Source organism: Palaemon carinicauda, chromosome 15 (assembly GCF_036898095.1).
Source record: "Palaemon carinicauda isolate YSFRI2023 chromosome 15, ASM3689809v2, whole genome shotgun sequence".
Lineage (NCBI taxonomy): Eukaryota > Metazoa > Arthropoda > Malacostraca > Decapoda > Palaemonidae > Palaemon > Palaemon carinicauda.
In genome coordinates this window covers 98,612,008-98,627,646 of record NC_090739.1, presented here as the reverse complement: position 1 = coordinate 98,627,646, position 15,639 = coordinate 98,612,008, and the positions used below count along the sequence as shown (strand labels likewise).

Sequence of the window (15,639 nt, the reverse complement as noted above, 5' to 3'; positions counted from 1 at the left end):
GTCAGTGTCAGTCAACCCATGACACTGCGGAGCGTCAGCGTCAGTCAGACGCTACGCGTCAGTCAACCCATGACACCGCATATCAGTCTACTCATGACGGCACACGTCAGTCATCACATGACGCCACGCGTCAGTCTACCCACGACGGCACACGTCAGTCAAACCATGACGCCAAGCGTCAGCCAACCCATGACGCCACACGTCAGTCGACCCTTGTCGCCTCGCGTCAGTTGGATACTATTCCACAAACCGAACGTGACAACAAACGCAAGGCTAGTGAACGTCATGCAGATGGGAATACGCATCAGTCAACCCATGACACCGCACGTCAGTCTACTCATAACGGCACACGTCAGTCATCTCATGACGCCGCGCGTCAGTCTACCCACCACGGCACACGTCAGTCAACCCATGACGCCAAGCATCAGCCAACCCATGACGCCACACGTCAGTCGACCCTTGTCGCCTCGCGTCAGTTGGATACTATTCCACAAACCGAACGTGACAACAAACAAAAGGCTAGTGAGCGTCATGCAGATGGGAATATTGAACAGCGCAAACGCGCCCACTTCAGCGTTGACGCGTCTACACAGAAACGACGCCTCTCTGAACAAGGCACTACTGCAACGGCTGATTTTTCGGAGGAGGAGCCGGATGAAGTTTTCTCCTCGGATGAACCTCTGGACGATATCTCGGAGGGAGAAGAGGATAAACCACCTCAACATTCGGTGGACCTCAAGAAGTTAATGCTGGGCTTTACGGAGTTATTCCCAGACCATTTTACTCCTGTAGCCCCGCATTCTCCGCCTTCGGAATTTATCCTTGGTAAAGCAGCAAGAGAGTCTCTGTTCACAAAGCTGGTACTCTCTCGCTCCTCTAAGAGGGTGTTAAAGTTAATGGGAATGTGGATGGATTCGAAGAAAGTCCTTGGCAAGATGTGTTATGCTTTTCCTCCTGCCAGACTAGCCTCCAAGTAAAGTGTTTGGTATGAGACAGAAGAAGTCTTAGGCTTGGGAGTTCCTGCCTCTGCCCAGGGAGATTTCTCGAGCCTAGTAGACTCTTCACGTCTGCTAGCTATGAGGAAGACTAAAGTGTGGTGGTCTATGTCCGAGTTCGACCATCTCTTGAAAGGCATGTTCAGGGCTTTCAAAGTGTTTAAATTTCTGGACTGGTCTCTGGGAGCCTTGGGGAGGAAAGTATCTGAAATGAAGGGCACTGACACTAGTAACCTCATTCAACTAATGTCATGCATGGACAAGGCAGTTAGGGACGGTTCAAACGAATTAGCTGCCCTATTCACAGCCGGAGTTGTGAAGAAGAGGGCAACTATGTGTTCTTTCCTCTCCGTGGGGGTCACTCCTTTTCAGAGATCGGAGTTACTTTTTGCGCCACTGTCTTCTGCGCTATTCCCTCAAGAGTTGGTAAGGGAAGTTGCCGCTGCGCTGACCCAGAAGGCTACCCATGATCTGGTTGCCAAGACGGCTAGGAAGGTGCTGCCTACTTCATTCCCTTCCCGTAGACCAAAGGAAGTTACTATACTTCGTTTTCACAATCCACTCAGCCCTTTCGTGGTAAACCTGCCGGGAGGGGTAACTTCAGGCCCGACGGGAAGAAGTCCAAGAAAAGAGGAGCTAAATCCAGTCGAGGCAGAGTCTGACTGCCCTCTCCTTCAGAGAGCAGTAGGGGTCAGGTTGAATTACTTCTGGCAGGCCTGGGAGAGAAGAGGAGCGGACCCTTGGTCCGTTCTTGTTTTAAAGGAAGGATACAAAATCCCATTCTTCTCAAAACCTCCGTTAGCCACAGATCCTATGGATCTCTCGCCCAAATACAGGGAAGGACCAAAGAGGCAAGCCATGCGGTTTCAGATGTCTCTCTTGCTAGAGAAGAAAGCGATAGAGAGGGTGCGGGACTTAAAATCGCCAGGGTTTTACAACCGTTTGTTCTTGGTCCCCAAGAGTTCGGGGGAATGGAGGCCAGTTCTGGATGCAAGTACAGTACCCTCAACAGCTACGTCCAGAATTCGAAGTTCACCATGGAAACTCAGAAAACCGTGCTGGCAGCAGTAAGGAAGGGCGACTGGATTGTATCATTGGACCTCCAGGACGCTTACTTTCATATCCCAATACATCCGAGTTGCAGACGTTATCTGAGATTCGTGTACGGGAAGGAAGTCTTCCAGTTCCGGGCCTTATGTTTCGGTCTCAGCACAGCTCCTCTGGTGTTCACGAAGATCATGCTGAATGTGGCGAGCATGCTACACTCAAGGGGCATCAGAGCCTCCCTGTACTTGGACGATTGGTTCATAAGAGCCTCCTCGGCTGATCGCTGTTTAAAGGATCTTCAGCTGACATTGAATTTGTCAAAGGAATTAGGACTCTTAGTAAGTTCAAAGAAGTCACAGCTGACTCCATCCCAGAAGATTCTTTATTTGGGGATGGAGATTCAGAGTCGGACTTTTCAGGCTTTTCCGTCGCCTGCAAGAATTCAATCAGCTCTCCTAAAGCTTTGCGCCTTTATAAAAAAGGACGTCAGTTCGGTGAGAGAGTGGATGAGTCTTCTGGGGACCCTCTCGTCACTGGAAAAGTTTGTGTCACTGTGGAGGCTGCACTTACGCCCCCTTCAATTTCATCTCAGTTATCATTGGAAGAAAGGGGACAGTCTCGACGGGGAAAGTATTCCCATTACGAATCCCATAAGAACACACCTTCAGTGGTGGAACAACATACACAGACTTCAGGAGGGCCTCTCGTTGGAGCAAAAGAGCCCAGACCTTGTGTTGTTCTCTGACGCCTCAAACTCGGGGTGGGGAGCAACCTTAGGGAAGGCAGAGATCTCGGGTCTGTGGACAAAGGAGCAAGAAATCCTCCATATCAATCAGAACGAGTTTTTAGCAGTGCATTTAGCCCTCAAAGGCTTCGGGAAACTGGTCCTAGACAAAGTGGTACAGGTCAATGCCGACAGCACCATGGCTCTGGCTTATATAGCAAAGCAAGGCGGGACTCACTCGAAGTCTCTTTACGAGATAGCAAGACCTCTTCTTGTATGGGCGGAGGAAAGGAAAGTTACCTTATTGACACGATTTATTCAGGGAGTCAAGAATGTGAGTGTGGACAGACTCAGCAGGAGGAATCAAGTTCTCCCCACAGAGTGGACATTGCACCCAGACGTTTGCAAGAGACTGTGGCGGATGTGGGGTCGTCCTCTCATAGACCTGTTTGCAACCTCGAAGACGAAAAGGCTGGAGACATATTGCTCGCCAGTTCCGGATCTCGAGGCAACTCACATGGACGCGTTCCTGTTGGATTGGTCACACATGGATGTGTACATGTCCCACCTTTCAAAATCCTGTACAAGGTGTTGCAGAAGTTCGTGTCTCACGAGGGAACCAGGATGACCCTAGTGGCTCCTTTCTGGCCGTCAAGAAGCTGGTTCACAGAGGTACTGGAATGGATGGTGGACGTTCCGAGAAGCCTACCATTAAGAGCAGATCTTCTTAAACAACCTCACTTGGCAAGAAACCATCTAAACCTCCGAGCTCTACGCCTGACTGCCTTCAGGCTATCGAAAAACTCGCAAGATCTAGAGGATTTTCGAAGGAGGCAGCCAAGGCTATTGCAAGAGCAAGGAGGACTTCTACCATCAGGGTGTATCAGTCCAAGTGGGAGGTATTCAGAGAATGGTGTAGAGCCAACTAGGTTTCTTCATCCAGTACCTCTATAGCACAGATTGCCAATTTCTTTTTTGATCTTAGAAATAAGCATAACTTTTCCTCCTCGACCATCAAGGGGTACAGAAGTATGCTGGCAGCGGTTTTCAGACACAGAGATTTGGATCTCTCCAACAATAAAGACCTGCAAGATCTTCTTAGGTCTTTTGAAACTTCTAAGAGGCGACAACTAGAATCGCCTGCCTGGAATTTGGATGTTGTTCTTAAATTCCTCATGAGTGACAGATTCGAGCCTTTGCACTCGGCCTCTTTTAAAGACTTAACCTTGAAGACCCTTTTCTTGGTCAGTTTGGCGACAGCTAAAAGAGTCAGTGAGGTTCACGCTTTGAGCAAGAACATTGGTTTCTTAGATGGGAAAACCATATGCTCCTTGCAGCTTGATTTTGTGACCAAGAATGAACGTCCTTCCCGTCCATGGCCCAAGTCTTTTGAGATTGCTAATCTCTATGATGTAGTGGGCGAAGAGTTAGAGAAGGTGCTCTGTCCTGTTAGAGCACTAAGGTTCTATTTGGACAGAACAAAGAATTTGAGAGGCAACTCAGAGGCTCTTTGGTGTTCAGTTAATAAGCCTACACTGCCTAATGTCGAAGAATGCCTTATCCTTTTTTATAAGGCTCTTGATTAGAAAGGCTCACACCCTGTGTGGGGAGGCAGACCTTAAGCTGCTCAAGGTTAAGATGCATGAAGTTAGAGCCGTAGCTACTTTGGTGGCTTTTAAACAAAGTTGTTCTCTGCAAAGCATAATGGATACAACTTTTTGGAGAAGTAAATCTGTATTCGCATCCCATTATTTGAAACCTGTCCAGACTCTTTATGAGGACTGCTACACCTTGGGTCCATTCGTTGCAGCGAATGCAGTAGTAGGTGAAGGATCTACCACTACGCTCCCCTAATTCCTAGTACCCTTTTCTCCCTCTTGGAACTTGTATAGTTTTTATGGATGTATGTGGAGATTGGTCGACAGTCTTCCGCAACCTTTGATTTGGTCAGGTGGTCATTTTGTTCCTCGAGAGCACCCAGAACAAGGGTATTAGTTGAGGTCCTGTCAAGTTATAGGTTATGGCACCGTTTGACAGCTCCTAGAGATCGTCAGGCCCCTGGGTGGACTGCTGGATCTCCTAAGGATAGCAGACAGAATGAGGCAGAGAACCATTGCAGTCAGCTTCCTTATCAGGTACAAACCTCTTAAGTTTGTTATATTTAACTCTTAAGTGAATTTCCAATTACGTTGCTGTCTCGACCTACCACCAAGGGTGTCAATCAGCCATTCTTATATAACCAGCGGGTAAGTTTTATGTTTAGAAATTATATTTTCATAATAAAATAAATTTTTGAACATACTTACCCGCTGGTTATATAAGTTATAATCCCACCCTCCTCCCCTCTAGAGACCAAGGGATGGAAGGTCTGAATTGGTTGGAATAGTTCGACCTGTCTACCGCGAGGGTGCTAGTATACACCGGGCATATCTGCGATTGCTGCAAGATTTTGAATTTCTGCCAGGCGTCCAGGGACTTTAGCCATTCTTATATAACCAGCGGGTAAGTATGTTCAAAAATCTATTTTATTATGAAAATATCATATTAAATAGAATAGATCAAGTTGTACAGTGTTTTATCAAACAGATGTATTTCTATTTTGTTATAAGTACTGTACCTGTTATACAGATACTGAAATTACTTGCATTAGGAGAATCCACATTGGTAGGACTAGTAGGTCTTTAATACTTTTTCCTTATAGTTCATGTCTTTGGCATGTTGTATATGTTCATGACAAAATAAAATCTGTGTCAAACAAGTATGTACTGTATATACTCGTGTAGCATGTGAGTTTTGAGGACTAATTTGGAAGCTAATTTCCAGGGGGTCCCATCATACACGATATATAAAATTAGCATATGTACTCTTGTACTATGCTACGTCGTTGTCCAAATTGTATACCCATTTACTGTGGTAAAAGATTACAGCTATATTTGAAATAGACAGGATTTTGATTAAGCTAGTTTTTTACTTAACTGTATCCAGTATTAATGTAGCTAATATTCGCTTATAAGTATTGTAATAAGATATAAAAACATATGTTGATTAACTTCCAAATCAGCTGATTAAGGCAAACTAACAAAGGATATTTTTTATTTCCTAAAAGAAACAATTATTACTTGAACTATCATTTTTGATTTAGCATACTAATATACAGTATTTTATTTTATTTACGGTTGAGTTTAATTGTATATAGGAGTTTACTGGATTTCATCCATGTTGCCAATGCTTGAAAATTTATAGATTTTAACCCTGTGGGGGTTGATTATTTATATCGTGTTATAACAAAACTATTTTCTCAGTTTCCAGACAATTTGTCCCATTATCTTCTATATTCAGATTTTACAGCTAAATGTGCATTTTGCACATTTATAAGTTCCCTCCAATTTTTCTTCTGGTTTCCTCCAGTTTTTTACACAGCTTTCCCTGATACCAAAAAGAATTGTGTCTTTGAACATTGCTTGTTTTCTCACCTTCAGGATCTTTTCTCCATAATGAATAAGGGTATAATTTAGGAATATGTCAGTCTTATTCTACTTAATTTTATAACAACTACGGGAATTATTTATTATCATGTGATGGTTGAAATATAAGTAAAACTGCTGTTTTTTTTTTTTTTTGTTCAGTTGTTATTGTGGCTATATGCATTTATGCAATGATTATGATGTTACTAACAATACTTTTATTCTATAATTTTTCTAACTTACCGAACTAGAGGATTGGATAAAGAAGTGGAATAAAGGAGGTTATTCCATTGCAAGTTGGGGTTTCTCAAAATCGTAATTCGCACGATAGGTCTACACGACATAGATGATAAAATTCTACTTTATTGGTGAAAATTTGGGGTCACATAATATGTGAGATCACCTGTTACACGAGTATATACGGTGTATTTCATAGTTGGAATAAGATTATTTATGAATATGGTGATAATCTGATGATTAATGGAAATTTTGCCTTATTTTCCTAAACTTCTTTTTTGGCTAATATTGGGAAGAGCAACCTGTTTGCTATTTACCATCAATATAAGATTGAATAACCTATTCAATTTCAGTTTGAGGATTGAGATGGAAGATAATCACATCTTTTTTTATCACAGATCATAATTCATGGTCAGGAAGTTCATGAGTTTGGATACTTAAATGAGAATGAAACTAGGAGAACTAGCCAAATTCAAATTTTGCTTCTAGCCTGCATAGCCTAATTATTCCTTGATTTCTTAATAATGGGGCAAAAGGATTTTGGTTGTCTGATGCCCATTTATGCACTAAACCAATCTTAATATGCTACAGTATATGATAAAATTTCTGTCATGTATGGTAAAGTTACCTCAAGAGATTTGACTGACTTGGCTCTAGCAGTCAGCTGTTGTAAGATTAGAAGCATTGTTAGTCTAATGACACAAGAAAAATCACTGTGACCAACTGCAAAAACAATTACATTAGATGTTTTAGGGCCATCAGTGTATAATACTTCTCAGATTCTAAATGTCGGTATGGTATTTATGAAGTAATGAATAGTTAATAGACTAATTTTTTCAGGTCATACATGCTGAAGATATGCCAGGCATACCTTATAATGCATTTGGATATGCTCTAAGTGGCGGAATGGATCTCGATGGAAATGGATATCCAGATCTTCTGACCTCCTCATTTTGTAGCGACCGTGTTTTGCTTATTAGAGCTAGGCCTATTATTGATATTGAAACAAAAGTTCGCTCGGAGAATCTTGAAAACATTGATCCTACGAAGAAGGGATGTTCTGAAGACTCAGAAGCAGAAGAAACATGGTATTGTATTTCCAGATAATGTCAATACATTAACAGCGGACTATCTTTCTTTCCATTATGTTATTATACTCTACCATCAGGATGTTTTGATTTGCAGTGATGTACAGAAATTTGGCAATATATTTTCTTTATATGACTAATTATTTGTTACATTATGGTGTAAAATAATGCCATGTTTTTTTTTCAGCTTTTCTTTTGATGCTTGTTTTAAAATGGACAATAATGCAGGAACAAGAACAGGTCTAAAACTCAAGTACACCATTGAAGAAATATCTGATCGTCCTATTGCAAGGGTGCGATTTGATAACAGTAGAAGTGATCAGCCTAGCATTGTACATAGAGATATTAATTTACGACCAGAAGACATGGGAGCCTTAGATTGTCACAGAGAAATTGTTTACCTCTTGGTATGTATAAAAGGTTTTTTTCCTTACTATTTTGCCTAGTTCTTTACATACTGACTGAATTTAGTCTCATTTTTTAGCTTAGTATCAAATAGTCATGAAATTTCCAAAAGTACTTATGCAAAATATTCATAGCCACAGCCAAAATATTTTCAAATATAATAAAACCTCATCTGTCGTAATTACGTTCTGAGGCCCTGTTGCAGATAATAGAGGCCGTAAACTCTCACCGATTTTTTTCTTGTAAATATTCATGTAAGAACTGTAATTGTAATTACCATAATAATATAGTACAGTACTGTATGTTGAAATCTTGAATCGGCAATATTAATATCCTAATCTCTCTCTCTCTCTCTGTCTCTCTCTCTCTCTCTCTCTCTCTCTCTCTCTCTCTCTCTCTCTCTCTCGGTAAAATTTTAAAATCTACTTTTTGTTATTTCATCATAAGCTTGATTATTTTTCAATCTGAAGTAACAATCACAATATAAGAAAATATTGAAGTTAAGAATTTATGTAAAATTTTGCACATGAATAAACTTGCACTTTTTCGTAAAATGAAAGTACTTTAGAGATATCAAATCCTAATTTTATAAGATGTTTAACTCTACTCAAAAAGCTTTTTCCATATTGGTAATAGATGTCTTTACAATAAATTTCTTACCCTGAATCTTGACCACTGACCACAACTGACCAGATAAACACTAATAAGCAGAACTCTGACCTGACATGAAAGTTAATCGTTCTTCTTCTCACTCTCTCATTATCTTTCACTAAATACAGGGTTTTGATGAAGGAAAAATCTATTTGTTCCTATGCAGTATACAATCCCCCATCCTTTAATTAGGGAGATGGATTCAGGATGAGCTGAAGTCTGTCATCAAAGTTGGAAAACAAGTGGCTATCCAGTCATAGCCCCAGGTGTGGGTGCAGGTTGAGTAGTCCCACCCCCTTTCCAGGTCCTATCAAAACTTTTCATTTTCTTTCTCTTTTCAGGAAGTGATTAGTGGTTGGTAGTTATGGAAGGGAGACAAGAAATTTGTGTTTGGCGGGGGAAAGGTGGATGCTGCAACCCATTTATAGCTAAACGGGCTGTAGATCCACACTTCTTACCTATGTCTTTTAGGGGGCATGACTGTTAGCAAGCATCTCTGTGCACTGGTTGCAGGCTGTGACCTCCTGTCAAGTGGCAGCCATATGCCCTGAAGGGGAAGAAGAGTGTGAAGCATTAATCGGGGTCAGACTGGGCAACTCCCAAGAAGACTCCGGGGAACTGGGGAAGTCTTTTTCTGTTTCTGTCCTCTTGGGGGGTGTGCGACAGCTGCTGCCACCTCTGTTCCCATGTCCCTCAGATCATCAGCAAGCTTTTCAGATTTTGCTGATGAGTGGGAGACCCCTATAGTTTACCACACCCCTTCCCTTTGGAGGTTGGAGGCTCTTCTCCCGTGACTTTGCAAGGTGTTGATAATGAGTTTGACCAAAGGAGGTCTTGGCCTTCCTTAGGTCTTTCAGATAGGCACTCCATGACTTTGTTGACAGAATCAATATCTACTTCTCCCCTGGTTCAACTCTCTGTGCAAGTGTCTCAACTGTCCCTGGTGACGCCATTGGTGAAGGGTCAGGTGGTTCCCCGTGTTAGGGAACCCGTTGGTCCCCTCTCTCCCTGAAACCTAAGAAAGGGTTAAATCTAGTAAAGTAGCCCCGGCCCAGCATGTAATGTGCCAATGTCAGGAGTCGTGGCCCCTTAGGTGGTTAGAAAGGTGGTAAGGCAGAGGTGAGTATCACCCATGTCCCTGGGGTATTTTGATCCCTGTACTAGACCCAGTGATTCCCACCCTGTCCCCTGAGTCTGTTGCCTCGATCTGTGTGCCAGTGGGTACAAAGCCCGTTCCTACTCTTTCAGTATCAGGGACTGTGCCTCCAGCCTCGCTTCGTTGTGGGGCCTTATGAATGTGCCTTCCCCTCCCCCTGGGACAGTGTGCGCCAGTGTTATGGCTGTCAAATCAAATCTAGTTCCAGAAAATGTCTTCATTGGAATATAACAAAATCCACCACCAGCCTTGACAAGTCCTCTCAGAGAAGAGACTTCTTTATGGTCAAGAGCTTCTTTCAAAATTTTTCTTCCTCCATATGGAAACTAAAGCCAATCATGGGCCTTCTTCTGTTTGGTTCAATTTCTGATCCAGTTCTGAAGACCCAGTTTAAAGACCTTGTTTTGGCCTGGAGAAACAGCTTGAAAAGCCTTTTTTTTCCTCTTTCCTTTTAGCTCTGCAAGAAAGGTGCTCCAAAATGTAACTCACTAGCTTATGATGTCCGATCAGTTTGTAAAGGTGGAAGCTGATGCATCCTCTTGACACTTATACAAAATATGTTACCTTAAACAAGATGTTTATTACAGTCCCATGAGGAAGCTAGGATTGTTACACAATTACTGAGCAGCCACCTCAGGGCCCAAAGAAATGGTCCATGGGTTTGTGACAACATCCTTAATGAACAGGGACACAGAGATGATCCAAAGCTTGAGCTCTAAGTATATCAAAAGGTTACTGAAGAGACTTGCCTTGTAAGTTCTTCCTTGAAATGGCTGAGTTACGAACTAACCAGAATTGTATCTGCAAGCAAGCAGCCTTACCAAGCCAGAAGGAACATTGCCAGGACACTTCCTTTTTTATCAGGTTAGGACTAATAAGGAGGCGACGACGCTAGTGAACGAGGTGGTGAGTGCTCATCACGTAGCAGTGCAATGCCCTGGCTTAACACCAGACATCTTCATGTTAACTTACCAGGAGTGATAGGATCAAGATCTTGAACTGTTGTTCGAGAACGACTGGTACAGGGTTATCATCATGCAGTCTGTGAGATGATGAAGGCGACAGAACCTTGGTCCTTCAAAATTATGATTTAATGAAGAACATAATACTTTCTTACTCTCTTGTTAATGCAGTGAAGAGAGACAGTCTTGAGGGAAGAAATCTATGCTTCTCAGGTTACCAGGAGGCCTGTACACCAGTGCACTGAGGATGAAGACCATCCCACCTTGAGTCCTAAGTCCTAGGATAGGCAAGACTGCTCAAAGCTCCCTTCGATTATGTGCTAATCCCTGGAGGAAGAGGATCCACACATTCTTCAATTCCCGAAGAGAATAGCAACATTCTTGAGGAAAGACCATATGATGCTTTCCTCAGTTTAGCAGGTGTTGCATGAGCTGGTACCCTGAGCATAAGGACTATGCCACCCAGGAACTAAAGCCCTAGGGTAGGTAGATTACTCAAAGCTCCCTTCGAGCTTAGACTGTTTTCTTAAAGAGGAGGCATTCAAACTCTACTGAGGAGCATTTTTGGCAGAGAAAGACGATACAATCAGTGATCTGTTGAGAAGTGCTCTGGCTGAGACACCAGTTCTTTATAGTATCCATTATAGAGACTTCTTCTTGACACCTATGTGAGAACTAGCAGAATGGGACACTAATTGACTTGGGGCCAACCTGCCTTGTCCCATGGAAGGAACTAGGGTGGTGGACAAACATGTTCCACTCTACTTGGGGGAGTAAGAGTACTCGATCCCTGGAAGTCCATCACCCACTGCCAGTATGTCAGATTTACAGTACAGTATCTGCCAAGTGCTTCATTGGTTCCTATTGACCAGGAACAGGTTTGCTGATATGAGTACAAGGAAAAAATCACTGTTGGACAGCATTCCTAGGTACAGTAATACCTTGGTTTATGAGTACTGTAACTCGGAATATCAGAACTAAACTTAAACTTGGTATGCTGTATAAACATTGTATCGGTCTGCGACCAAACATTTCCCTCCGTATGCGCATTTTTTTGTGGACAAGTATCTACAAGACTAGTACAGAATTAGTCGAACAGTGCTCATATGCCACACGTGCAGTGTTCATGTGATATTTACCCCATTTTCATGCCATTTTTAAGAATAGGCATAACCAGTCATCTCTAGATCTGTTCATTGTCAAAAGGAAAAGTAAGAGTGTGAAATAAATACTCCCAAGTAAGTGATTCAGTTAGTGACAGTGAATGTTGTTCAAGAGAGAAAACTCCCGATATTTTACCTGAAGTTCCCATGGAGGGAGATTCTCCCTCCAAGTAGCAACCCCTTCCAATGTCGTCTCCCGTATGCTAGCGATGACTCTTTGCAGAGGTAGAGTGCGAGTCAACTTGATATTTCTATTTTTTATTGTGAGTAATTAATTTGTAATCATTTTTGATATTGTGAGTAATTAATTTGTAATCATTTTTGATATTGTGTTATAATTTGCTCTTTAACATTATAAACCTTTGAAAATTAGTGTATGTATATTGATGGATGGGTGGAATGCATCAAGTGAATTCCCTTTACTTCAATATGGTAAAAATTGTTTTGGTTTACTAGCGTTTTGTGTTAAAAGCTTTCTTCTGGAACAGCTTAAACTCATATCCAAAGGTATTGATATATTTTGTTCTTTGCTTTGGCATGAAATTAGTCTCTCCTCAGTTACGATTCTCAGATTCTAATAAGAGCAAGTAGTATTCTTGATCTCATCCTGGAAAGAATCTGAAGAGGTCACTCCAAGAGGGCCAAGCTTAGCACTCAAGTGGATGCTCATGTTGTTATGGTTAGCTGGCTGCAGCTGAGTATAGCACAAAGGCTTGCTATTAGTTTAACAACCCTAATCCAAACTATCCAACTAAGTGGCCTAGGGAGTGATATGATAAATGAGCACCACTCCTTGTTTTAATTCTAGGCAAGGGGGTTCAACAAGCAACATGAACCTCAGGCAAGTTTTTTCCATTTCCATTCATTGAATTACAGTGTCAATTCACTGACTTAGAAATATTTGAGGAATAGGGTGAAATTAAAAAAATAAAATAAGTAAAGATTTAAAATAAATTATCTGTTATAAGTATACTGTTGTAGGGTCCCGAATTATGTGAGAATTTGGTCGATCAATGACCTCGCATAAGTGGAAAATCACAGATTTCGAAACACACAACTAACAGAAATAATTCCATTCAGGCCATGGCAACCAACAACTTGCCTATTCAAACGTGTATACTACCCATTTCCAATACGTTCTATATACTCTTGTGTATTTTTTTATAATATTAAATTGTTCTTGTAAATAAATTAAACATTTAATTTGCTTTAAAGTTCTAATAATTTGAAAAAGATTAAAATTACAACCAGGATGGGTGTAAATACTGTATATTTCCTGTTATAACGCGACCTAAAATATGGACAAATTTCTATTGTATAAGACAACTGGTGAATAACAAAACCATCACTGTATAGAGTAGATTTTATTGTATCATTGAAAATCTGAAATTATCAAAATAAAGGCGATTTTATATCGTGCGTTTTCTAAACACGCCAAAAAGAACAATAAAAAAATGACAGCCATTGTTTTGTTTACGTTCATCTCTAATCATAACGAAGAAACTAACACATTTACACATCTGTGTATTGGTTACTTTTTGCATAGAAAGCTATCTTACCAAGTATTGATTATATGATGATTTTGTTATTACCTCCGCCAGGAGGTTATGTTTTCGGTTCGGTTTGTTTGTTTGTTTGTTTGTTTGTTTGTTTCTCTGTTTGTCTGTCTGTCTGTGGACAACGTAGAGGCCACATTTCTACACGGAATCACTTCAAACTTGGCCAAGTAGTTCCCCAATGTGTATGGAAGAACTGATTAAATTTTGGTCAAGGTCACCCCAAGGTCAAGGTCACAGGGGTCACTGGTGTCACTATGACATAAGTGGCCATATCAAGAGACAGAAATAAAGCACTGACTTTTGCATAAGCCAACAGGGAAGTCCTAGTCCAGGCGCAACCCATGGGTGATGTTCAAATTTATAAAGGTCAAAGGTCAAGGTCATATTGGTGCATTATATCAATGTCATATTAAGTATCAGTGGCAAATGAACAAAGATCACTTGAAGGTCAAAAGTCAAGCAGGTCACTTGAAGGTCAAGGTCACGTGAAGGTCAAGGTCACGTGAAGGTCAAGGTCACCTGAAGGTCAAGGTCACGTGCGGAGGTATGTCCTCTACGAGGACCATGTCCGCGTTCAGGACTTGCTCACTTGTTACCAATGTTGTTCTTAATTTTTCGTAGAACCTTGAAACAAATGAATGCCATTTATATCATGTTTTTTCCTTAAGACGCCGCCTGAAAATGAAACCCATTTGTTTACTGTACGCTCCATCTTCGATCATAATAAACAGACGAACGCATTAAACACGCATGATCAAAGTGATGATTAATGATATTAAATGCTTTTAGCAAATATGTTATAACAAATATTTTACTTACCTTATCCGTATAAATTCCTACATACATAGCGTTTAATCAAGAATAGCAAACTGCCGCTAATGACAGAATGATAATTTACGACAACTCTAAACTGTTACGAAAGATAATTGTCCATTCCATATCCAAAATACTTTTCCTAACTTCAGTTATAAGTCAACTTGTACCCACCTCAATTATGGAGCCATCTGAAAAAAAAAGTAAAAGAAGAAGAAAGTACTATTCCAGTTTTTAAAGTTATCGAACAATTAGGTTACTGCTATAATGTTTGATGTGACAGATGCTGCGAGATTGGAGAAAATAAGGAAAATTGAATCATGATTGACTTTTAATAGAACTGAAACTTTGTGAAGCAACAAAGATTTCACTTGTTAGAGAGACAGAGAGGGTGAGAAATGAGAGGTAGCGAAAGGTAGCCTAGAGAGAGAGACTTTGTTACTGTATTCGTACTCGCATATTCTTGAGAGCGGCAGCTAGACATCCGCTGATCTGATCACAGCCAAAAGTAAAACAAAGAGAAGCCAGCAATACTCGATTTTTAAAACACACTCGAAATTTAAAAACAAAACTACATGTTTTCCTAAAGCACAATTAAATGTTTAAAGAGTAGCAATTTTCTAGAATAAAATGATGCTTCCTAAAAAATAGTGGTTTGCTGATGAAATCGGATGCCATATTTCAAGCCACGATTGAAATGGATGTAACATGGTATAATTTTTTAGTTTCATATTTAATTGACACTTTTTAAGAAAACCAATTTTGGTTTCTTCGTGAGAGAGAGAGAGAGAGAGAGAGAGAGAGAGAGAGAGAGAGAGAGAGAGAGAGAGAGAGAGAGAGAGAGAGAGAGAGAGAGAGAGAGAGAGTATCAGTTGTTGTAATAGTGCCGTGTTTTTTGTTTCTTGTACCACCTGAAGTGAGGAATTGATCACCACAACTAACAATAGTCATGTAAATTTCATTCTTAAACACAGTTTGCCATATATGAACTAAGATTTTATTTCTTACTCACATGGAGAGAGAGAGAGAGAGAGAGAGAGAGAGAGAGAGAGAGAGAGAGAGAGAGAGAGAGAGAGAGAGAGAGAGAGAGAGAGATTGATTTGAGGTTTCTGGCATCAAATTAATCTCTCTCTCTCTCTCTCTCTCTCTCTCTCTCTCTCTCTCTCTCTCTCTCTCTCTGAGAGAGAGAGAGAGGGAGGTTTTTTATAATTATACCATGTGCTATACAAAACAAATCTTTGTAAAGCAAATTTATACTGTTTAAAATGACAAAATATTGCCGACTCGTTACCGAAGTTTAGACTATTTAGGTTTACTATCGATAAACGAACCCGGCCTAGTGTGAAAATTTTGAACCACCGAAGGGAAAAATAAA

At 40.9% G+C, this 15,639-nt stretch overlaps 1 protein-coding gene across 3 annotated transcripts in view; it reads left to right on the top strand.

Moving 5' to 3' along the window:
• The window catches only part of LOC137654700 (integrin alpha-3-like), a 360,316-nt gene that overhangs the window by 238,366 nt on the left and 106,311 nt on the right, over positions 1-15,639 (top strand). For all 3 annotated transcript variants that reach the window (XM_068388595.1, XM_068388593.1, XM_068388596.1), the window contains 2 exons: positions 7,308-7,555; positions 7,743-7,962. In XM_068388595.1, the coding sequence (XP_068244696.1) occupies positions 7,308-7,555; positions 7,743-7,962 (468 nt within the window). The remainder of the gene's footprint in view (positions 1-7,307; positions 7,556-7,742; positions 7,963-15,639) is intronic.